At 46.6% G+C, this 25,218-nt stretch overlaps 2 protein-coding genes across 12 annotated transcripts in view; both read right to left on the reverse strand.

The window, feature by feature from the left end:
- Positions 1–3,350, reverse strand: part of CARMIL2 (capping protein regulator and myosin 1 linker 2) — a 23,222-nt gene extending 19,872 nt beyond the window's left edge. For all 4 annotated transcript variants that reach the window (XM_066194515.1, XM_066194516.1, XM_066194514.1 and 1 more), the window contains exons 1-5: positions 3,236–3,350; positions 1,959–2,050; positions 1,786–1,836; positions 1,458–1,517; positions 122–243 (exon numbers count right to left, since the gene is read on the reverse strand). In XM_066194515.1, the coding sequence (XP_066050612.1) occupies positions 122–243; positions 1,458–1,517; positions 1,786–1,836; positions 1,959–2,050; positions 3,236–3,275 (365 nt within the window). In that variant the 5' untranslated portion in view covers positions 3,276–3,350. The remainder of the gene's footprint in view (positions 1–121; positions 244–1,457; positions 1,518–1,785; positions 1,837–1,958; positions 2,051–3,235) is intronic.
- A 4,009-nt stretch (positions 3,351–7,359) lies between these two features.
- Positions 7,360–25,218, reverse strand: part of CTCF (CCCTC-binding factor) — a 34,238-nt gene continuing 16,379 nt past the window's right edge. For 4 of the 8 annotated variants that reach the window (XM_066194530.1, XM_066194526.1, XM_066194522.1 and 1 more), the window contains 10 exons: positions 20,287–21,079; positions 19,490–19,660; positions 18,699–18,832; positions 17,267–17,387; positions 16,326–16,475; positions 14,848–15,008; positions 14,263–14,445; positions 13,725–13,860; positions 11,004–11,171; positions 7,360–9,961 (listed from right to left, as the gene is read on the reverse strand). In XM_066194530.1, coding sequence (XP_066050627.1) covers positions 9,780–9,961; positions 11,004–11,171; positions 13,725–13,860; positions 14,263–14,445; positions 14,848–15,008; positions 16,326–16,475; positions 17,267–17,387; positions 18,699–18,832; positions 19,490–19,660; positions 20,287–21,067 — 2,187 coding nt within the window. In that variant the 5' untranslated portion in view covers positions 21,068–21,079 and the 3' untranslated portion in view covers positions 7,360–9,779. The remainder of the gene's footprint in view (positions 9,962–11,003; positions 11,172–13,724; positions 13,861–14,262; positions 14,446–14,847; positions 15,009–16,325; positions 16,476–17,266; positions 17,388–18,698; positions 18,833–19,489; positions 19,661–20,286; positions 21,080–25,218) is intronic. The other 4 variants (XM_066194529.1, XM_066194527.1, XM_066194523.1 and 1 more) reach the window with 1 other exon arrangement.

Genomic DNA, 25,218 nt, shown 5'->3' on the forward strand with positions numbered 1-25,218 from the left:
ATGATCTTTAAGGATTCTTCCAAACCAAACCATTTCAGGATTCTACAATCTGGGGCTTTTCTGGGCAAAGGGGTTGCTCTGTTTCCTACACAACCACCCCTCAGGAGCAGAAGACCCTTACCCAAGGGATGAGTCCGGAAAGACCTTCTTAAGTGACATGGTGACATGGATAACAACTTGCTCCAAATCATCCAAGGACATGAACCGGAAGGCGTAAGACGCTGCATCTGTTTCTATGACAACCTGCAGGGTCCAGAGGATGAGAGATGCCTGAGTGAGCTGGCAGCACACAGCGTCCCCAAGCCCCCAGACACAATGGTGACAGCCATCAGCTCCTCACTGCCAGAGCACCATAAGTGCAGGGAATGCTGTGAGCACCAGGAATTTAGGATAAAATATATTGGTGTGCAGGAATAAGGCATAAACCTCCTGAAAATTCAACTGAAGCTGATGCAGAGGCAGCCCGATGCAGTGAGGTGAGAACAGCCTTGTCTCTGCCTGCAGCAGCTGCAGCTGGAGGATGGAGGTTTCCTCCCCAAATTTATTTAATCGAGGTTTAGGGGCTTTTAAAGCTTATGGTTCCTACAAAAAAAAAAAAAAAATCCCATGGCAACATGCTCCCTGATTTAATTACACGCTGATTGAGGCGTGGGAACAGGATGACAATTATCTGCTGGCATCGCGCGAGGACGGTGCTTCCGCCAGTGCCCGGGGCTGTGGAGGCAGGAGAGCGTGGGACTGCCTGCACATTAACAATCCCTGGGCCTTCCATATCCCAGTCAGATGTCTCTCCCCCCTCCACCCTGAGGTTTCAGCTCCCTGCACCCCTCTGTCTCTCCCAGCTCCTTCAATTCTCCCCCAGAGCACAGCCACGCAGGCTGCTGAGCAACAGAAACCCTGTGTGGAGGCTGAGACCATGGTTGCTGCTGATGCTTTAACAAGAAAAACCAGACAGGATGTTAGAAAGGACCAGACAGAAGGTTAACCAGGACCACTGCCCTATTTCAGCCAATACATCCAAGCCTTGATATCCAATTCCCCTCTTCCATGGTTCCTCCCACTGCCACATCTGCCCTATGTGCCCGCCCCTCTCTAAGAGGATTAACGGGGTTTAAAACACCCTCCGGCTAAATTTGTCTTCACCTTGGTAAGCCTGCAGCCGTTTGTCACCTTGTCCCTGCTGAGCAGGAGGTGCCATGGCCAGGCAGTGGTCCGTGGACACCAGAGGGGAAGAAGTGCAGGCACTCACCCAGCACCCCTGGGTGCCTCCCTGCACCTGCAACTCCAGGGTAATACCCCTGATGAGGATCAACACTGGTGACTCTCAGTGTGCAGTGGGCAACCAGAACACACCCAGATCCTATGGTGGGCTCCGGACCAGGGTTTGCCACGGGGGAGTGGGCAGAAGGGGGGTTAATGCCCAGGTTGGGTTTGTCCCAGTTGCTGGTGCCACTCACCACACTGGGCTCTTGGACTGTCATCTCCCTCACCTCCAGGAAGCTGAAGCTGCTGTGAACCTGTGGGTGAGAGGAGCAGGATCAACCCCAGTGCTGGTGGAGAAAGGAAACCCAAGGGTTCCCCCCAACTCTCACACTTTCCCATGCCTCAAGTAGTGCTTGGCCTTGGCCTCACCCTTCACCAGCCCCCAAACAAGACCCCCTACCCTTCTCCCTATCCTGTTCTTGAGGGCTTCCCAGACCCGGTGGCCCAGGTGACTATGGGCCACTCCCCACAGTGTCCCAAGACCCCCAGAGCTGTATCATGGCACAGGGTGCCCACACTTACTCTCACAGGCAGCATCACAGGCAGCACATAGGCTCGCCAGGGTGTCAGGACCTAGGCAAGGTGTGACAAGGGACCATGGTGACATGGCAGCCACCCCTGTCCCTCACTGCAGCCATAAAACACCCTCCTGGGGAAACCAGGAAAGCAGGAACCAGGTCAGACTCTGCACATACCAAGATAAAGTCATCATACTTGGATTTCACCTGCAGCTGGATGCTCAGCACCAGGAGCACCTTCTTTGTCCCCAGGAAGGTGGTGATGCCCTCTGAAAAGACCAATGTCCACATGAAATTAGGTGGCTGAAGTCACCCTGGTTCTCTCCCGTGCGCCCTGCTGTTCTTGAGGATACTGTCCCCACCTGAATCATCTTCTCTCCCTCCACACCTGACAGTCAGACCCTGGTTGCTCTCAGACAAGCCTCACACTTCACTACCTGTGGGTCTCCTCCCTCCTCCCTGATGCACCCACCTCCCCATCTTCTGCTGCAGGCACAGGGCTTTGGGGCTGTTGGTTCACACTGCCCGTGCTGCCTAACCCACTGGGAGCTGGCACTGGGTCATAAGAGGGTCCTGATTTCTCTTCCTTCCTTTCCAAATTTACCACTAGGGAGCAGCTGGTCACTCAAGTCTTTCCCCTCCACAGAGCAGCCAGGGTGGTCACGTGTGCCAGCCTCCCCAGGTTCACAGACTGGTCACTCTCACAGTCAGTGGGCCAGTTTGAGCATCGCTCCTGCCTTGAGCACCACCTCCACACCTTCCTGATTCATGCCTCTCACTGGGAGAAACAGGACCAAAACCACAGCTGTCCATCACTGTGCAGAGCAAACCAGGCCTTCACGACGACGTCAAACCCCATGGGTCCAGTGGCTTGAGCCACACTTCCCCAGGGACCCACCCTGGTAGAGCCAGGAAGGACCTGAGGCCGTGGGGACATGATGACCCAGCTCCCTCCTGCCTCCCTGCAAGCCTCAGTGGGCCTGATGAGGCTGAAGGGCCCCAAGATGTCTGTGGCCTTTTGTTTTTTCCATCAGCCAAGAGAAGGCTGTGAGCAGTGGTACTTCACACCCCCTCATGCTGAGCTGCAGGCTGTGCCTTCCCGGGAGCTGCTGGGGACCCCTAACTGGCCAGAAGAACTCAAGCCCATGGGACTGAGCAGCACCAAGCTGCTCCCACAAATCCGGCAGCTTGAGTTGTGCAGAACCCCATCCTGGAGGAGCCAGGTTATCTGGGGATACTCTTGGTCCAAGGTCCATCCTCAGGCAGATGAGTTTTACGGACAAGAGGAAACCCCAGACACTGCATGGACCTCCCTGAACCTCAGCTGTAGCAGCTGAGGGACCCAAAAATGACTCTGCCAACCCCAGCGAGGCAAACTGGGGCCAAGCAGGCCCCGTAAGGCAGCTTCCATGTGGCAGCGATGCCCCGGCAGCGCGGTGGCAGGCGATGCTTACCTTGCAGCTCACTGGGGATCCCTCCGGGAGACGCAGCCATGGTTGGGACCGCGGGGTCACCTTCCCGGGGATGCGGGTGTCAGGGCAGCATCCCTGGGCGCTGCGGGAAAGGCACCCTGCCGGGAGGAAGCGCTGAGGTTACCAACCGGCAGCGCCGCCGCCTCGGTGCCTCCTCCCCCTCCCGGTGCCTCTTCCTGCCCCGTCAGGCGAGATTTACCGCCTGAGCAAGAGAAGCGAAATGAAAGCGACGGTGCCCACGGCCCACCGGCCCCGCCGGGAGGAGAGGGCGTCGCTACCCAGCACCGTTCTTCTCCCGTGTGGCTTCCCCTGCGTGAGCAGGACACCCCTCCAGGCACGAAGCAGTAGCCTTTCCCAGCAGTTCCAGCCTTCCAGGGTTGGGGATCCATGACCTCTCCCTATATCCCAAGGTGCTTCACGGGGACATATTTCAGCCTGAAGACGGCCGATGAGCGGGCTGTGGGTAAGTCCACCCTTGCCAGCACTGGGCAGTCAGCCCAGTTCCATCGCCTTGCACTGGGAATTTGCAGGGGGAGCTAATGGAAATGGGTGCTAATGCCCACTGCAGGCTGCGCTCTGGAGGATGGATGCTGGTGCCCATGGCAGGATGCTGAAGGAAGGGTTTTCCAGGACAGAAATACCCCAGGCATTCTGCTGAAGTGACAAAGCTGCTGTCTCAAAGCAAGGGCAAGAGGCAGAAGCCAGGTGACCTCCTTGGAGCAACAGGACTGAGCACATCAACCACTCCACTCATCCAGAAAGGTGTTCTACCAGGAAGAGCTCCCGTGTCCTATGACATGCTGCACAGCTTCCCTGGACTCAGGATTTCCCACTGTTGGCTCAGCTTGACCCCACTAGAGTCTCAGGAAAGGTGCTGAGGAAGAGGCAGAGCTGCTCTCAGCCAGCAGCCTGGCCAGCATCCATCAGGATGGAGGTTGACAGCTTCCTTCTCCTAAATTGCCCCTTTCTGCCAAACTTCCAAGCTCCAGGCTCCAATCTGCCAACCAGGAGCTCACCAAGGTTTCCCAGAGGTTGAATGACTCAGGAGGAGCTGGTCCCTGGAAGAGATGGGTGACTTTGCCCTCCTGCCACATGCACTCAGGGCCACAGTGCTTCTGAAACCACCTTCTCTGTGAAGGTGAAGGCAGGAAGTATCTCCCTGCAGGGACAGTGTCTTCACAGAGTTCAACCACAGCACAAAGCTGTTTTCAAGGAGGCGACTGGGGAAAACATGGTTCAGGGCAAGGACCAGCCTCTGTCAAGGCCCCTCCTCGAGCCTCCTGGGCTATGTCAGCGGATGGATGAGCAGAGGATGAAGGGCACAGGGTGTTCACCTCACCCAGTAGAGTCAGCGGCCAGCAGCAACAGTCCTGATTGGATTCATGTTTTTTCCAGGATGAGAGGAGGCCAGGCAATTGGTATCTGAACTTCTCAAAAGGGCACCATCTCCCAGCTTTGTCATGCAAGGATATTCAGGACACAGAGGGAGCAGCTGTCCGCTTTCACACATCAGAATGGCTTCTCTGGGAGACTAGAAGCACAGAGCAGCTCCAGGCAAACTGCATCCAAAGCTCATTCTCCAAAATACTGGTTCCCACATGCTGGAACATTCTGAGCACCAGTGCAGCAGAACACGTACTCCAGGAGTGGGCCAGACGTCCATATGCACAAGTGTTTCCTGCATCTGTGCAAGCCCAGGCACATCAGGAGCATCACACCCTCTCTGTGTCCAGCAGAGAACAGCAGCCCAAGCACCAGGGATGGCAGCCAGGCCAAGCCACTGGCAGAGGCAGTGTTGCTCCTTGGATCCATACCAGACCTGGCTTTCCACTCAGAGCCCAAGGCCCAGCTTTTCCAGCACTGATAACAGCTCTTGGGTTGAGAAGAACTGTTCTGTCCATATTCAGGCTCTGGATGTGTGTCCTCAGCAGCAGGCTGGAATACTGCTGCGTATCTCTCCAGAACAGCTCCTCCGAGGGCAAACCAGAAGTCTGCAAGAGGCACAAGCAGAGATCCCTGCCCAAGGCAGGAGCCCAAGCTCAAATCAAATAAAACCCAGTCTGCATAACAGGACCATTGACTGAGCAAGCACAGAGAAACCAGGTCAACTGAGCAGAACGCAAGGTAACACAGCAGGGTGGGGGATAAAGGAGGATGGCCACAGGGTGACAGCTTCCATCCTCACCAAACCTCTATTGGGGCTAGAATCAGATCACAATAAAAAAGTTGCTCAGAAATTGCTCCTCAGATCTGGGTTAAGGGCTAGGGTTAGGCTTAGGGTTGAGAGGGCCAAAGAGCCTAGAGCTCCAGGAACAGCAGGAAAAGGCCTGCCAAGGCAATCGTGGCCAGGCCCCAACATTGCTGCTCCTCCACCTTTCTGGTCTGGAAACCCTCCCATAGGAATGGGCACCTTGGCCCCTTCAACAGGCTGCCCTGTGCCTTAGGCTAAGGCTTCAGAGAGCTGTCAAGCCTACAGCTCCAGGGACACTGGTGCTGGAAGAGGCAATTGCAAGGGCATCACAGCAGGGTGATGGTACCTGTGGCAGGTACCTGTCAGAAACTGGATGTTGCGTATCTCACAACCTCTTGGACTGGCAGTGCCTGGGTCTGGTGGGAGGGGCTGGCTAGGTTTGGTTAAAGGTGAGGTCGTGCCCTGTTCCCCGCCCAGAGCAACCCAGACACCCTGGCTGAGCTCTCGGCCACAGACTCTTGGGGTGGCAGTGCTCACCTGGGCCCTGACTGGCCAAGCCACTGGCAGTGCCACCTCAGGGGCAGGCACATGAAGACTGTAGGGCTTAAAGGAGGGAGCATGAGGTCAGCACATGGTGACAGCCCATAACCCTTCATGGAGAGGTGTTTCCTCAGATGAACACTACAGAGGCCACTAGGGACCAACCACACCTGTGGTCTTTGGACAAACACAGCTCTCAGGCTCTCTTCATTTCAGCCTCCCATTAAGCTGTTCACACACAGCTACCTCCTTCAGCTCCTCTGAATTCCAGGAGAGCTGCAGCACCTGGTTTGGTGTCACCCAGGCCCAGGTACAACAGCACAAACTGCTGCACATGGAACACTAACACAGACCAAGGGAGGTCTCTGCTGGAGCATGTGTGCCACCTCCTTGGGCCACCACCTGGAACAAAGCCACTGCACCATCCTTCACACCCCACTTGTCAGCACTGAGTTGAGCCACAGGATACAAGAAATGATGGTGATTCTCCTTAGAGATCCCAAGGACACCTTTGGTTTTCCCACTCACCACAAAGCCTCCCTACCTCCAGGCTTATGTAAAACCACCTCAGCACTGCCTCAGACTGAAACTTTGACTTCTGAGTACACAAGCTCCCTGCCCAGCTAGGAAAGCACTTGAGGATTCACCCATTTCTCAGCCAGACCTGACTTCTCACAGAAGCAGCCCTTACACCTCTCCCACCTGCTGCAACAAGCCTCCAGTCTGCTCAGGACTCAAAGCCTCCACCTCCAGACAGGCTTTCCCTGGCAAGTCATAGAACGACCATCTCTCAAGACCAGGGATAATGAGTCAGCAAACATCTAGTGAAACCCAGAACTCGCAACTCTTGTGCTTGGTTACAGTCTCCATTGTATCATTTGCAGTGACTTCTGTACCAGCAGTAGGAGGTTCTATCCTGAATCTGCAGTAGCTGCCTACAGCTGGCACCCTAAACTGCTGTCACAGTCAACTAAAAAACCACATCACAGAAACTCCACCAAGTACCAGTCCCATTTTCCAGAATGAAATGGAAAGAATATTCCTGTTAAATAAACCATCAGCTGTAACCATTTAAAACCACAGTCAAAACGAACAGAAGTAATAACTACTCCCATGTTACTCCAAGCTCAAGCTGTGAATGCCAACATTTGCATTTTACATCCTCCCTCCTTTACAACACAGGGCAGCACACCCTGATATAAGGTCACGAAGAGGTACCTTGCATTTGGCATGGGGCAGAGGGAACACCTGCAGCGAGAAAGGAGCTGGTCCCTGTTGACAGCATCTTTCTGGAAAGAGCAGCTTTTCCATCTGGAGATGGCTGCCAGGTCGCACCGTTGATGTACACAAAGAAAGCAGCCAGTGAGCACACGTGTTAATCCGTTATTATTTATTAGCTGTACAGCAGTATATTCTCCTTCCCAGCTTTCAAACCCCATTACATATTTTATAACAGTATTTTTTTTCCCATGTTGGCTTCCTAAAATAATGAAAAATATCACACAGTACAGCTAAGTACAAAAATGCATCAACCTAGAGTCTGATAGCTAAACTGATAGCTCTCTTAAAAGCGATACATAGAAGAAAAATTTGTTTGAAATCAGCAAGACTGAGGCTCTATAAAAAGCTTACATATTTTAACATGTGACATTTTCATATACAGGCATCATTTGTATTTCACATTATTCCTTTTTTTGTCTTTATCAGAGATTCAAAAATTGTAGAATTACTGACCTATTAATAAAATTTCCTGGCCCAGGTTGAGGGCTGCAGTGACCCACTTATAAATCACCACTTTTGTCTTAACATAGGATTCATAAACACAAAATACAACTACAAGATAGAGCAAAGAAAATGCATTTGTGAAATTATAACTCAAAAAGGTTAATTATGTGTTTCAAATTGGTTGGATGGTCACATCTAGAGGGCAGTGGTCAATGGTTCAGACTCCAGATGGACAGCAGTGACTGGTGCCCCTCAGGGGTCCATACTGGGACCAGTGTTATTTACTATCACCCTTAATGGCATAGATGAAGGGATCGAGCGCACCCCCAGCAGGTTTGGCAACACCAAGCTTAGGGCGCAGTGACACACCTGAAGGACAGGGCCATCCAGGGCCACATCTAGACAAGCTCAAGATGTGGCCCATGGGAATCTCAGGAGGCTTAACAAGACCCAGTGCAAGGTGGTGCACCTGGGTAGGGGCAACCCTTGGGATCAACCCAGGCTGGGAAAGAACAGATGCAGTGCAGCCCTGGGGAGAAGGAGCTGGGGAAGCTGGTGAGGGAGACTGGATAAGCCCCAGCTGTGTGTGCTGGGCTGCATACAAAGCCCTGTGGGCAGCAGGAAGGGGGAATTCTGCCCCTCTGCTCCACTCAGATGAGACCCCACCTGCAGTGCTGCATCCGGCTCTGGGATCCCTAGGACAACAAGGACATCGAGCTGTTGGAGCGAGTCCAGAGGAGGCCGCAAACATGATTTGAGGGATGGAGCACCATTCCTATGAGGAAAGACAGAGAGCTGGAAGTATTCAGCCTGGAGAAGAGAAGGTTTTGGGATGACCTAATTGTGGCCTTACAGAACCTGCAGGTAGCCTACAAGAGTGCCGGAGAGGGACTTTTGGCAAGGGAATGGGAGAGACAGGACAACAGGGAATGGCTTTAAACTGAGAGAGGGCAGGGTTAAATGGGCTGTTAGGAAGAAATTCTTCCTTGTGAGGAAGGAAATTCTTCCTGGTGAGGCCCTGGCACAGGTTGTCCAGAGAAACTGTTGCTGCCCTGCCCCTGGAAGTGTTCAAGGCCAGATTGGACAGAGCTTGGAGGACGCTGGTCTATTGAAAGGTGTCCCCATCCACGGCAGGGAGTAGAACTAGATGGTCTGTCAGTGCCTTCTAACCCAAGCCAGTCTAAGATTCTATAAAATACAATTTTTTTGTGCTTCAAAACCAGATTTCACATGTGAGTTTCTCTTGTTCTGCAAGCAAAAGTCTGGGTACATCTTTTCTCTACCTTATCAACAGCTTTTCCAACATTTACACTCTATCAATTCTCTTGTCACTTAGTTTGAAAGGAATTAGAATACTGGGGTCTCTTTAAACTGCATTTTTGCATACCTCTTAATTAATGGAAAAAGATTAAAATGTAAAAAAAAAAAAGTTATTTACAAGCTTGACCATTACAGAAATGCTTTGCAGAAAGCAAAGCATATTAAGGACAGAAACCAGTTGGAGCATGCCAAAACTACCATGTGCAGCTGACTTGGAGAACCGGAGCTACTCAGTGGGAGAAAGCAAAAACAAAAAAACAAAAAACCAACCAAAAAAAAAACATTTCATAAGTCTAGAACCCTCCAAAGTCTGCATTTACAGTTAAAAACACTACTGAGAGAAGAGGTTCAAGGACTCTGGGAACTGGAAGGGCAAGTCCGGAGTGGTTTTCCACATATTCTAGTCAAGGCTTCCACTTCTGTATATTAAAACTTGGCGCATGTAAACACGGCCCTTGGACCAGCTTTACAATGCAGTTCAGAGTAAAACTAAATCAAGCATCTCAGAGGAAACCCTCAAGGACTCCAAAATATTTCCTAATGTTCCATGATCCTGTAATGCTAACATAAAACAGCAAGTTCTAGTTAAATCACATTCTAACATCGTTTTATTTCCCAGTATGTTTGGTAAAATGGTCTAAAATGATGCATTTCCCAAAGCCAAGAAAAAAGATTAAAGGAAAAAAAATAGATTTGAGCCGCTTAAACACAGCCCAGGCCAGTTCAGTCAGCCAACGTGGTCTTCCTCCATCACCGGTCCATCATGCTGAGAATCATCTCAGGGGTGAGGTCTCCATTGGGAGCTTCCACTACAGCAGGCTGAGCTTCCTCCTCTTCCTCTGCTGTTTCTGCATCAGGTTCTTTCTTCACTTCAACTATAATATTTTCAATTTCACCAGTGTTCTGGTCTTCAACCTGAATGATTGCTGCAGCTGGAAGGGCAAAAACAAAGGAGGAGTGGGGGAAGAAACAGATTATTTTACTGTTTCCAGAGCCAGCCTGTATGCCTCAAGCAGCTCTTTGGCAGATCCTTAAGATTCTTCCATGGCAAGGGAAGGTGAGGCCCACAGCAAGAACTGTCACATCAGTGGGGAGCGATTCACCCCAACTCACTCACCCAAGCATCTATTTTCTTGCCCCTTTATGAAGATGGGCTCCCAGGACAACAGTTCCAGTGTGCATTTTCAGGCTAAAACATTTTTCAAACAATGGATTTTGTAGAATGATGAACAAAACCAAACCCGATATCAATGTATGGGCCTAAGGCAAAACTTAAACTTCAGGGGAATTCAGTGAGAACAAATTCAGCATTAAATGTTTCCACAGAATAATTCCAGAAAGAAAACAGGCCACACTTAGTAGCACTGAGCAGACAGACAAGTCACTGAGGAAGCCACCACCTCCTTAAAGAATCTCACTTCCTGTCCTACTTTGAGCCTGAAATTTATTTACTTTGACTTTGCTCAGTTACAATGTCTATTCTTAAGGACATCCCTGCAGAGCTGAAACAACACTTGCACCGGTCCTTGCTCAAAACTAATGGCTGAAGCAAGTTCATTTGTGGCAACACCTGCAAAAGCTAGCCAGGTAAGAACACCATGATGTTTTTACTGACAGCTGTTTTCCCAAGGACTGTATGTCAGCAGAGACACCATAACTGGTACAAAAAGAAGCAAGCAGTTTGCACAAGAATGAAATGAAACAATACTAAACAAAAAATAACATACTATCTTTTTTAGCATGGCCTGAAGTGGCCATGTTCCCTCATAACCACGAAACCCTTGCAACAAATTTCAAGGTGAGTTCTTAGCAAGGTAGAGGCACGTACAGTTACCTACTTTTAAAATCTCATTTGGGAGATCGTACAATTATTTAAAATAATCTCATAAGGGATCACATCAACAAGAAAGGCCAAATCCAAGGAAAAAGATGGTCAACCAAGCAGTGTAAGGTAAGCTTCAATTAGTGACTTACGTTGGGATTGTTTTGGTTGCGCAGCAGCTTTGCCTGGTGGTCTTCCTCTTCTTTTCTTACTGGGAGGTGGTGCAGGAGCCTCTTGCTCAACTTCTGGTTCAGCCTCAATTTCTACTGCTGTCTCCTCCTCATCTTCATTATCATCCAAATCTGGTTCAGCATTTTCCTCTGCAGGAAAGGATGTCAGATAAATCTTCAGTTTAAACAAGAACAAAACACATTCCTCTTGAAAGAAGCCCCATCAAATCCCATCCAAAAGGGATGGATTTAAAGGAGTGAACTCTGGTGAGAAAGAAGTAAGGCCTTTATTCAGAAACTGTTGCCACAGATTGTTAATCTATTACCCTCACTCAGAGGGAACAAGCTGTCCTTTAGAAAGCAAAAGGCAATTTAATTATGTGAGATTATGTGCTAAAAGCTACTCTGTATCTGCACAAAGGAGCTCAGAGCCAACAGCACAAGGGAGACCAAATAACACATGGCTGGGCTACTCCCAAGCCCATCAGAGGGTCCAACAGCCCATCCAAGTCCCACCTGCACAACACAGAGGACCACAGCATTGCACAACGGAAGGTGGGAATTCACGACTTCTGAGGAACAAACTTCTTGTTCAGGACACTCAAGGAGAGCCACCAGGTGTGAAACCCATCCCAGTGAGTCATGGGAAGCAGCTCTTGAGATCACCTTTGATATCATGGGGTGTTGGGGAATTCCTGGCTGGGACACAATGGCATGCAGGAGGAAGGCTGCTTTGGATCACACAACTGACAGGGTTTAGGGAAGGGATGAGGTGATTTCAAGAAGAAGTCTGGGGAAAATAGAGGGGCAAGAGGATAAAAGAGGTACATCCCACGTAAATTGCTGTAGCAGACATTCCAGGATCTCTGTGAGATACAAGAACCCCAACAGGCATCCAGTCTCCTACCCCTCAAGCTCTTTTTATTCTTCACAACACTCCTTAAAGTTAATAGCTGAGGACCATTGACACGTTCAGAAGGCTCAGGGCAAAACCAGAGCAGACAAAAAGCAGTGAGAGATGACAAAGAGGATAATATTGTTTGGACAGCAAAATGCCCTTAAATGTGTAAGGCTGCTCTCCAGAACAGTAGCTTCACTCAAGAATACATGGGCCACAAGGATACTTCCTTTTATCTGACTCAAGGGAAAGCATTTGATGCTGCACGATTTTACAGTCGCTCAAGGGATATCCCCCATGAGGAATTTATTTACTGGATTTCTCAGGTCCCACCTTCTTAGAGGTTCTTTACAATCTCCCCTCAACTATCAATTAACATTCTGTCTATAACGCCGGGTAGCCAGGAGACAAAACTATCATTTGCTATTTAGTCTTTCCCCCTTCCCTCCCCAGATTAACACAAATAGGTCTATTTCATCCCAGCTTTGCTCTTAAGTTTTAGGTATTTAGTAGTTGCCAAACCTCATGAAACTGCAGATCACCAAATAAACACAACAGTGAATAATGCAGTTCCTCAAGCAGGTGATTAAGCACATCTTTCTTACAGCTACTCAGCTCTCACTGGTCAGTTCTTCATATCTATCAAGTGACTCCTGAGCTCAACCCACACTTGCCACTTACACTGAGGCTGAAGGGATTCCCTCAGCACAGAACCTGGGCATCATTCACTGCATATCATCAGCTCATTAACAAGCCTGACTTTTGACCAGCTTCCCCCACAAAAAAACCCTGTTTTAAACGCAGACCAAACCAACTAAATAAAATGTGAGTTTTCAGAACAGGCTGAACTCCCAGGAAGATTTCAAACCAGATACTAAGAGTGCAATACTCCAGAATGCACTTGAGTTACCTTCCATCAGTTATTTTACCCTGCTTCCATTACCTTTTCATGTTTTAAATGCACAATTAGTTAGTTCACCAACTACATTTTCCCAAATATCTATACAAATATGAGTTTAAGCATCAATTTCTATCGTTTTTGAATCAGGCTTTGGAAATAATTTGATCACTCATCCTAAAACTTGTTTGCCATGCCATGTGAGATTTTCAGATACGCATTGTCTAGCCAGAAATACCCCTGTTCTCCCAACCTACACCCCTTAATTAATTACATAAAGCACTCGAGATAAAAGACTTATCAGCAATACTCCTTTTGCAAAATCATCTTTGAACTGGTTGGTCTTGAGATTCTACTTGGCTCTTCCTATTGAAGACATGCTGAAGTTTTTCCTGTATGAGGATACTAGGACTGAGTTTTTCCTTCAGGTATAGTATTAATCTCCACCATTCCCTTGGATGTTGCCACCCTTCCCCCACAGAAGTAGCCAAACAATTCAGTGGTGGAGCTGTCTGGACATGCCACCCAGTAATGCTGAAGAAGGATCAAGTAACATCTCATAGCAATGCGCTGCAGAACCATGCAGCCTCTTCTGGCACTCTGAAAAAAATTACCAGAGAGTTTCCCACACAGGCAGGAGAGGAATGGCACAGCTGACACAAGGGGTGTCAGACAGTGTTTTTTAAACAACTGTCTTGGAACAGGCCTGGGACAGCAGAATCTGTATTATCCCTCACAGGCAGTTCATCCCTCTGTACTTGGCCATGTATCACCATATTCTGTGTTTGCCAACCAGACAAGACTCTTTCAAGTGCCAGAAGAAACCTGCAGAACTGGCAAACCAGCAGCTAACACACACAGTGAATCACAGACCTGTAATTCTCAGAAGGTACTAAGCTGTTCTTACCACTATCAGAAGAATCTTCTTTCTTAGAACGCATCTTTCTCTTTCGGCCACGTTTGCCCTTCTTTGTCTCTCCTCCATTCTCTCCTTCCCCACCATCTAGGCCAGAGCAGTTATCAGCATGTCTGGCCATTGTGTTCTACTCAGTGAAAGATTAAAAACATAAAGAAGTTAAAACATGCATAAAATTCAAGATCAGACATTCTGGCTCTGTATTTTCAAACACATTTCTGGTTAACTGTGTCTTTTGCTTTTCGTTTTAAAGAGAAATTATTTAGGGGGAATGTGTAAATTCATTAAGTTTATGAATAAAGTTGCATTTCCACATTGCTCATGACAGCAACACAAATGTGTCTTGGTACCAACTCTGAATTCTCTCTCCTCTCTTCTCCTCTCCTCTCAGAGAGAAGGGCTCTTTTAAAAGATTTGTATTTTACCCTGTACCTCACCCATCTTTCATTCTGGGTAAACACTTCCCTCCTCTTGGCTAAAAAAGCCTCATTCCACCCCAACCCTCCCCAGTTCAAATATATTCCCTTACCCTGCGAGTGAATGTTTTGCCACACTTGGAGCAGACAAAGGCAGCAGGGACAAAGTTGGGATCATGGTATCTCTTGAAGTGCATGTCGAGGAGCTGCTTCTGGCGGAAGGTTTTATCACAATGGCTACAGGCATAAGGCTTTTCTCCAGTATGGGTCCGCTTGTGCATGACCATGTGCCGCTCCTGGCACGGACAGGAAAAACAGAAATTTGGATACAGAAAAGTGAATTTTCAGCTAAAATGAGGCTGAAATTCTATGGTTAACAACAGGAAAAGCATGATTCCACAGCGATGCAAGAACATCTTGATAGATATTCATATCATATTCAGTCCTTGCTGCTTCCATCCTATATGGAATATAACCCTTGATCAGTGGGTACAGCAAGGTTGTGAATCAGAAGTTTCTTCTCTACAGGACAGAATCATACCAAGAAAAGGCCACTTGTACTCTCCCTTACACCCTTCAAAAATTTAGACAGCTAATTTGATCTTGACAGCTGGTCAAACCTAACAGCTAAGATTTCCATCCCATACTTTCAGCTGCTGTCCTAACACTCCTAAGGGGTGCCAGTGTCCCCAGCTCACCTGTCTGCAGGCATAATCACACTGGTCACACTTGAAGCGCTTCTCGTTCTTGTGGGACTTTTGATGCTGGATGAGGGCATACCTCTCATGGAACACCGCGTCACAGTAGCGACACTTCTTGCCCTGTTCAATGTAGGAATGCTGCTTCCGCAAGTGGACACCTACAGGAAAAAGAAACAAAAGCTTTCACCACAACCAGGGCTTTCCAAGCACCCAACATGATACCCTGGTTCTTCAGTGATCCTTCCTCGCAAGCTCAGCTGAAACAGTGAAACAGTTAATTTAGGATTCAATTAAAAACCTGAAGGACTTGCAAGTAAAACCAACTAGAACAATTTCTAGACAGAAAAAGAGCTTGCAGAAAACTCTGTTCAGATTTTCCACAGGATTCCAGATTTGGTTATTAGTTGCAATCTGTGGTGATTAAGGATTTGAATTTGATGACACATGATTGTCAAACTAAAGTGTCTTGGGGACTGTTACGTTTAAGACTAACTTGAATTGCCTGGATACAGTCAGAAGCCAGGTAATTCAGTGGAGGAAACAGGATTTTCTGCAGGATTAGAAGTCAGAGTGACAGGACTAGAAGGCAATAGGGATACCAGCAGATAATCCCCAACAGAGGTTTTAGTCACTTCTTTAAAATCCTCCAACTAAGAGCATATCACAGCTGCACGAGGTAGCTTAGGGTAGATTAAAGCATTATTAGAAGAAAAATTCTTCATAGCTAACATCAGTCTTCCTCTGTTGTAAATCAGCTTGTTTGCTCCTGACATCAACTGACTGCCTCTCACTGTAGCATTTGTCTTTACTGGAAGGGAACCTGCCTTCCCATTACTTGCGTGATAATTCTGTTTAAAGACACAAAGTTCTGCCAAATCGTGGCTCCTTCCTTCCCCTCAGCTGCTCTGGCCACAATATTGTTTGTCACCTTCTAGAAACGTAAGAGCTTGCTTGCTGGAATCACACTGGGTACTGCTCTCTAGAACAGGAATGTCCTACTGCAAGGACTCAGGGCTTTTTTGAGCATACAGCTCCAAATCCTGAAAAGTTAAATGCTTGGTCTAATCCAAACCTTTTAACTTGATGAAAATATCCCTGCATGAAACTTAATGGCCTCCAATGTGCAGGAGGTTAAGCCAAGTGATCTTGCTATTCAGATCCCAATCTTTATGCTGTCAAAATCTCAGTCCAAGTTCAATAAATGCCTTTTATCTATGGGCAAACAGCAACTTACCCTGTATGCTTAGGAAAAAAAAAAATCAAACAATGAGAAGAAACTGAAAATTGTTCTAACTTGGAACAGCTATGGTAAGCTAAAGGTGTGTGTTACCAGGCCCAGATGTGAAACTGTGCTTCATGTTGTGCAGTTACCAGATTGGGTATTGGGTTAAGTGACAGTAGTTGGGTTATGAGAACTCTGATTCTGGGAAGTTTTGTACCATCTTCAGGAAATGGCACAGTTGGGAGACACGTACCCAGGTCACTCTTTCTCGCTATAACAGTATCACAGTGAGGACAGTGGAATTTGGCCACATTCTCCGTGTGCTTCTGCAAAATGTGCATCTTCATGGTACCGCTCTGAGTGAAGCGAGCATGGCAGATGTAACATTCATATGGCTTCTCTCCTTCAGGAACAAAAGGAAAAAAATAAAACAGGTACTTTAATTGAAAAGAAATCTCACTAAGAAGTCCCAAAAAACCTCCCAGAAACTTGAAATATGCAGCTAGACCACAGAAATTGTAATTCTACAAAGTGCTCAATAGTATCTTTCCCTGAAAATTGTAGCTCCAGTAAGCATCTTTCTACAAAGAAACTAAAGTTCAATCCTTAAGGAAGTTAAATTATTCTTACTCTGAGAAATGCAGGCAAGACCTATATGCAGGCTGCCAGAGGAAAGCAAGTGACATCAGATTTTTTTGGGGTGGAAGTTCTGAATGTTCATGTATACATAAAAGGGCATCTTTCCCCCCTTCAATTTTAGCAACATGATTAATTTGGCACTGCAGTAACATTTCGTGCTAAAATCATCCCTATTTATATTGAAGAAAAAATTAGCATTTTTATGAACTAACATGCATGGGATACTTTTAAAAATGCACTGAAGCATGAAACTCCAAATGGCTCTACTCTTCAACTACAACACCGCAAACAGAAGTTTATTCTGTTCATACTAGAGGTGTGTGCATTTCAGCACTTCACAGTCAAACTAGAAATCAGAATCCTCCAAGCTCTTTCCTCAGTGCAGTAATTTCATCAGGTTATAAATCTCCAAGTGCTTACAAAACGTGGTGCATTCTCCACAGCTACACACTTTATAAAGGTTTTATATTAACTGCACAATAATATTTGCTTGCTGTGTGCCAGCAGACACTGTAGCCTCAGCACTCTGACACTAAGAGAATATGGCATCAGTACCGGAGTGGGTCCTCATGTGCCTCTTCAGTTTGTAGGTGTCTCTGCTGGCATAGCTGCACAGGCTGCACTGGAACGGGCGCTCCCCGGTGTGCGAACGGATGTGGCGTTTCAATTTGCTAACCTGGAAGCCAAAAGGAGGACTGAAGTTAGTACAGATGAGCAGGCCAGATTGCCAAAACTACAAGAAACCAGTCAAGAGTTTAAGGCAGTTTATATTTACTTAGGCACTAAACCAAACAAGCACATTTCAGTGACATTTTCCTGCTGCACACAGCCACTTGCTCCTGCCCACTCTACCTCACCTCCCAGCTTCACTCCCAGTCTTGCCTGATGCTTGTTCCCACTCTCACCGAGGCCTGATTTAGACTCTGTGCTCAACTTACTGTTATTGACCATCTCAGCATCTGAAGACATCCTAAAATTTAAAATATCCTGGGGAGACACAGGGAAGCGGTGTGGGGAAGCAGTGTGGGGAAGCTTAATTCTTTTCTTTTCCTGCTTTTATTTAGAAGGTACAAACCCAACTCAAAGCAAGAACACCAACAGTATGGCATTTTCTACTCCAGCCTGATCACGCTGCTTAATCACCAACTTATGCCTACAAAAAGCAGCATGACCTCATATGGACCAACTTGGTTATTCTTTCCTAATTTATACTATGAAAACCTCTGCAACATAACTTACTCAGCACTCAAACCACAGGACCTGAAGTGACAGCACTGCAGGCACAGCGTGGGCAGGAAAAAAAACCCTGAAGCCCCTATTCAAGCTCTCCCACTGTAGCCTTCTTCCACTGCAGACATCCCATTTTTTAAATTATGTTGCTCATCATCTGGCTCAAATTTCCTTTCACAATATAAAAGCTACCCTATAAAATATCTAACAATACTGCATGGAGGGAAGGCATTCAAGAACGTCTAATCTGCTCAGGCAAGTTAAGCTATCATCTAACATTAGTAAAGCTATTTTTTACCAATACTGAGACAAAGGTTCATTAGTTTTAGCTACAGACACCTTCATGGCATGAACAGATGACATGCAGAATGCATGTTTCTAAAATGGGAGGGCACTGTGGACTGAAAGGACATCCCACTGCAGCAGGAAATGTCTGCCTCCTTTAACATGAAGCACACTACAATTCCTGCAATCAGCTTAAAAGACAGTTCATTTAAGAAACCGTGACTACTATTGTCTCCAAAGAGGAAACGGGTATCACCTAGAATTTCTGTAAGTGATGTCAAACTGCTTTCTGATTCACTGAGGAAACCCCACCATTCGCTTCCCAGGGCAGCCCTGATTTACAACTTCTTTTGCCCAGAGCCCTTCAACCAAATGGCCAAAGAGGAAATGCCTAAGAACAGAGTTTGTAACAGATGGTGAACAAGCTTTGAAGTGCACAAGGAAGCACTCAGCACTGTAACAAGTCCCATACCTCCACACTGGCATAGTCACACATGGAACATTTGAATGGTTTCTCGTGGGTGTGTTTGTAGCGGCGATGCCGAACCAACTCTCCACTGGTCACAAAGGCCATGTCGCAGTCTGGGCACTTGTGAGGGCGAGTACCTAATGGTGTGCAGCAAGACAGGAAGACAGTGACACAGAGATTTAGTGACAAAAGAAAATATGAGACAGTGCTGGTTGTGGATTTTTTTATTTTCTGTTTTTAAAGTGAATTAGCAAGACTGCTTTCATGTTTTGCACAGATTAAATTAGAGCAACAGAATGAACAAAAGTCAGAGGTTTTGTATAAATAACTAACGGATTTAAGATCTTAGAGAATTAATATCCTTTCAGTGAGGAAATAGACTCCTTTATTTTTGTACCCCTTGCTTGTTTACACGTTAGAAACCAGCTAGTTAGAAACAGCTTCAGTAAGCAGAGAAAATGAGGGATTATGAATTACTCTTTTGTTTGGCAGTAGGGCACAAGCTGAAAACACAAGTGCTAATACCCAAGGCAAAGAGAATATTTCTGTAACTTCAGGTAACTTGAGACCAAGCCCAGGATCACTTTTGCACCTGTGAACAGGATAAGCTCTGCACCTGACCTGGCCAGGCAGAAAACAACTACACCACTTTCTCTTTTTTAAAGGAAGAAACTTCCTTTAAACAGCTTGTTCCATAAGAGGAATTAGGAAAATAAGAAGGGTCTATCTCCAATCTATTCGTTCTGATGGCAGAGCAGATTCTACAAAAACAATGTCTGCAAAACCAAGAGTACCTGTGTGAGTGTTGAGGTGGTTCCTCAGCAATGTGACTGTCCGGAAAGCCCTGCCACAGAGATGGCACTTGTGTGGTCTTTCATCGGTGTGGCTTTTCATGTGGCGGTCCAAGTTGGAACGACGCGGACAAGTGTAACTGCACAGTTCACACTGGAATGTCTTCTTTACACCTGCCATGAAGGAAATCATCTTTAGGCTTTGACAGCACTGTGGTTTACTGTGTAAGATAAGAGGAAAGATTCTTGGGGGTGTAACTACTGCAAGGAATCACCATGCACCACTAAATCTAACTGCACTGCCTGTGGCTGGTTTGGATCCAATTTTCACTGGTATGCCAGCACTTAATGTTCTTTCTGCACTCTAAAAGGGGCTCCTTAACTTACAGTTTTAACAAAAATCAAACACACTTATTACTGTATTTTGCACTATCTTACCCAGCAATTGGTTAGGGAAAAGCCCACAGAATTAATTATACTATTGTCTCCTGATGTAAAACACAGGACATGAACTGTTACGTGTGTAGTACAGGAAAGAGAACAACCTTTTCAATCATAGTTGTATAAAAATATTAATGCCATAGTATCATACTTGAGGAAAATGATCTCCCAGTCAGCCTACAGAGAGGAGAAGGGAGGTGTGCCCAAGAAACACTGCAGTCAAGCACTATTACACTGTGAGCAAGCAGCACTGGGCATGTCTGCTCTCCTCCCACTTGCACGTATTCACTTGCCTCAATCACACTGCAATCACCACAACAAAAGCATTTTCAAAATCCATTTGTAGATGGGGAACTTACCTTTCTTTTTAATTTTTGTTGGTTTTGGTGGCTTCATATTGCCCACCACCTTTTCTGCATTAACCTCGGACAACAAACCCTCTTGCTGCTCCTCTTCAAAGTCATATACAGAGACATCCACATCTTTGCCTTCCTCAGTGTAGCGAAGCTTACTCTTTTTGTTTTTCTTTGTTTTTTTGGCTGGTGGCTGATAGTCTGGATCTTTTTGCCAATTGGGATCTTCCTGTGGCTGAAGCTCACCTTGTTCCAGTGTCTCCACCTCACCATTTGCACCCACTTTCACAACTTGGAAGCCTTCTGGTAAAGGGAGGGTGTGACAGATCATGGGCTCCCCCTCCTGCAGGCCTCCTTTGGAAACCTCATTCTCATAAGCTCCCTGCAGTTCTTCCACAGATGTGGTGGCAACAGGTACAGTCACTGGTACAGGTACTTGGACCAGCTGAAGCTCACCAAGGTTTATAGGCTGCTCTTCCATATTAACAACCTGAAGCGTTATGATCTGTGTGTCATCCACAGTAGCCTCAGTCTCTTGAGGCACTGCACCCTCCATTACTTCGGTCTTCATTTGAAGAAGAGTTGGATCTAGCTGATCCATCATCACCATCTGCACCCCACTGCTGACATCCTGCACCACTTCACTTCCATCTGCTTGGTTTGGTGGTATATGACAAGCATCATCCTCTTGTCCACCTTCACGGCGTCTTTGATAGGTTTTCCTCTCTTTTCCCTTAATGAAAGTTTCTGATTCCTCCACAATAGCGTCGACTGCTTCACCTTCCATTTCACCTTCCTGCTGTAAAAACAAGAAAATGAATGCTGCACACCATCCAATGTATTCAACAACTGCACAAACCCCACAGAAGAACAAGTCACCCAACTAGAAACACCCAACCCATCCCAATCATATTCAGGAAACAGGAGCTGAGAGCTGTAGGTCTCCACAAGCCCATCACCACTGCAAACCAAGGCAATCGCAGAACGCTGCCTGCAGTGAGACAACTGTGTCAGCTTCTTGGAAAGGAAGGAAAGCAAGGAAGAGATTAAGTGATATGTGTGTTCCCATTTCTCAAAGACCATAAATCCCACCAGCAAGATGTACAACAGTATTACTCCTTACAGAGCTTGTTTACTCATTTCACATAGCAGTACCAAAGGCAGTCTGTGGCTATAAATTTTAGAGGTACAAAATTACCACACAGTTAAAATCAAAAAGCCAACCTTGAGGAAAGTACTACATTTGAGAACTGCCAAACTTTTCCAGGAAGGCACTAAGAATTAAGCACAAGAACATAAGTTGCACTTATTTCATATCAAACTACTATTACTTCAAGTCTAAACTCCTCTGAACAACATAAGGACATAAAGGAGTTAGGCAAGTATGTCTCCTGTAAGCAGTCTGGAGTTCAATTCCTGCTCCTACCTCTGGCACTGCTGGGCCCTGAGTGGATCCGAAGACGCACTGTGCACTCCCTCCTCAGCTGAATAAGCCATAGCAGCAGACACAGCTCAGGTAATATCTTAATTCAATGTAAATTATGTGGACTCTGAGCTGGTTGGACTCTAAGGATCTCATGATACCTGTGTTAAATCCATCCATACAGTCACAAACAAACAACACAGAAGCTCAGCATTTTGGTGGGCCTTGAACTATAACTCTGACAATTGCTGCATGCAAACATAACACTGAGATCTGTGCCACCTCAGATCACCCAGTGTTCTTCACAGCAGATGGGAAAAAATATTAAACTCCTGTATTCTGATTATGCAGGAAGGTTGTTTCAAGAATAGTATGAGCTAAAAGAAATAATCATTTTGCAGCTGCCTTTTTTCCAGATGAAAGGACTAAGGTTATAATAAAGGAGTATTTTGTAAGTCCGTCTCTGTTCCAGGTGGTTTACTTTGTAAAAATAAAAGGAGGTCCCCAACCACATCAAACACTTTCCCTGAATCAGGGTACCATTTCTTATACCCCTCATCAAGCATCAAAAAGGTACCAAGGTCAATTTTGGTAAGAAGAAAGTAACAAAAAAGCCAGCTTCCTCACTAAGCCTCTGAAAAATTCCTGAATCCAGTTCCAGATTTGCTAAGAGACTTCTGTATTTTCCCATTAGACTGACTGGCCTCTCAGACCAGCTAAGTGAATTAATTTAAATATTTAATCTCCCCTACTAACTCAACACTTTAAAATCCCCATACTATTTTCAAATATCTATGCTTAATCTTGTGTACTCAATTTTGATTTTACACAAGGCATAAACACGAAGCACAAGTCTCCATCAGCTTTAAAAATTTTAAGACATGTAATTTCTACTTTTAGAGAGTTCTTGCTTTTACTCTACTCTCTTTTCTAGTATCCTCCACTTCTGCTGTGAAAACAATAAAGCTTGAAAAGTTGTTCTTCAGCCAGCCCAGTCTAGGGACATAAATTAACGTCCTGTCTTGACACTCGTGATGTCGTGGGCAGCCACAGTCTCCAGAGGGCACCAGATACCCAGGAATGCCGACATATGGCTTCATGCGCGCTCCCTGCAGGGATCCCGCCTCTCCTTCCCTTTACCACCCGTCAGCTTTTCAAGTCGGAGCAAATCCATATGGACAAACAGCTGAAGTACACGAGATGATGTAAGTACTTAACACCAGACAGCAGGCAATCAGAACAGAGCAGGTCTTTGGCTTACAGCAACTGCAAAAGTGTTTTACAATTATATTAAGTATTTGCAGGGAGAAGACTTCCCAGGTGACCAACAGTGTCTGAACAAATAAAGGAAGGACACAGCTAAAAAACACATAAAAATGTGATAAATGGGCAAGGAGGTAACAATAAAATATGTAAGATGAAGGGAAAAATGGCACAAGCCCATCCGTAAAGCTCATGCAACTCTGGCGCTGAGCAGAAGTCTGCAACCTTGATACAAGCACAGGCAGCTCTGAGCAGAGGTGGAGCCCTCACAAAGACCTTCGCATTCACTGTCAATATCAGTTGGTAACAATATTGCTAAGTCACCTGAAAGCAAGCAAACAGGCCAAAATTTGCCAGTGTCCTCTATGATTCTTTAGCGGAGTAGTACAAAGGCATCGCTTCTGACTTGTAAAGCAGAAAATCCTATGTCCACCAAGGAACAAGCCACAGGCATACATGAAAACTTTGGCATATGGCTCACACTGTCACGAAGTCTGCCAGCCTAGGAATGCAGGTGTACAGGGAGACCAAGGAAATGCCTGCAGCAAGACTCAGGTTAAAGGCACTCATAGTGAGGGGTGTACCTGTGTGAAAGGAATGGATGGATTCATACAGCCGTCCGGTAAAGAAAATCAGACCCCGCTATTGCTCCCTGTCCCTCTGTCACCTCTCACCCCGTTTCCTGTCGCGCGGCTATCGCGGGTTACACGGCGGGGCACGGCTGCCCACGAGCGGCGAGACGCCGAACTGCACCGGGGCTGGGGCCGCCGCCTGCCTCCCCGCCTGCCACTGCACCCCGACCCTGTCACTGCATCCCGACCCTGCCACCTCCATCCCTGCCTGCCACTGCACCCCGAACCTGCCACTGCACCCCGACCCTGCCACCTCCATCCCTGCCTGCCACTGCACCCCGAACCTGCCACTGCACCCCGACCCTGCCATCTCCATACCTGCCTGCCACTGCCTCCTGTCCCCGCCACCTCCAAGTCACCTCTCTATCCCTGCCTGCCCCTTCCACTGTGCCAGGATATGCTGCATCCTGACACTGACACTTCCATTGTCTCTGCCTGCTGCTGCATCCTGATCCAGACCTCCTGGCCTCCAACACTCAGCACATGGATCAGCATTTACTCCTGCCTATTCCAAAGTACCCACTATTGTTTGTTCCTTTCCATCAAAGTTAGTGCAACTGAAAATACCTTGTTTTAAACCAAACTCTTGCCACAGGGAAATGTCACAATATACTAAATGTCATATTAACAACGGATAAAATTACAGAAATATACAGGAGTCATCTCGATGCTTTGGACAGCTCAAAAATTCCATGAAATTGCTGAGATTTCCTCTGAAGAAGTGTGGATCTACAAATTTCAAACTTCTTCAACTGCAGGGTGAGGACACAGGATGTACCCTAAATTTGAGAGGAAAATAAGCTCTCTGTAAAGACTCCTTCTCTGCTGCAGTGAGCTTTGCACTGGCTGTCCATGCCATCTTTCATTTACTCTGTCTTGAACAATTTGCTACTTTTTTAACTTATTTTTTTTTTCCTTACCCTAATTCTCCTTTTTCATAAAGTGAGTCTCACGGGCAAGTTTTGTATTTATTGGAGGACGTGTCATTTGCTATGACTAAGATCATTATAGCGGAACACCAGGAATAGAAACTGCAGTTTCTCTCAACTTTTTATTTCTGTCTTTTGTCTCCAGCTCTCTTCCTACCAGGTACTGCTACCTTACACCAACAGCTCAGTTCCACAATGACTGAATCTAAAAAGGAAAACAAAGCAGCAGGTTAAAAGATGCAGTAAATCAAGACTGAAAAAAAGCAAAAGAGAAAATATTCCACAATAAGGAGAATGACCAAAAAAAGACCAAAGAAGATCTGAAAACACAATTCCCACTAATAGCTCAAGTCAGCCTTTACACAGGGGCTCACTCAGCAGGCTCTACCAAGAGACACTGAGACACCAGTGCTCTGTGCACTGCCACAGTCCAATTAGCCAGGTAAGGAGCTGTGACATCCAAACAACAGACCTAAGCTTCCTCAGACAACTGACAGACAGCCCATCGAAAAAGCTGGAACATGCAGAAATAAGAAGTGCTGTGCATTTCATACAACTGACACTTCATTCAAATGAAAGGAATCAAAAGGTTGCTTGAGAGAAAGTAATTTAGTGCCAACTGTCCTACTGATTACAGCACAGGGGAGTCTCAGCCCAGATACACTCACTTTCTTCCCAATATCCAATCTAA

Source organism: Chamaea fasciata, unplaced genomic scaffold (assembly GCF_029207755.1).
Source record: "Chamaea fasciata isolate MVZ Bird 193981 ecotype frontalis unplaced genomic scaffold, bChaFas1.0.hap1 SCAF_12, whole genome shotgun sequence".
Lineage (NCBI taxonomy): Eukaryota > Metazoa > Chordata > Aves > Passeriformes > Sylviidae > Chamaea > Chamaea fasciata.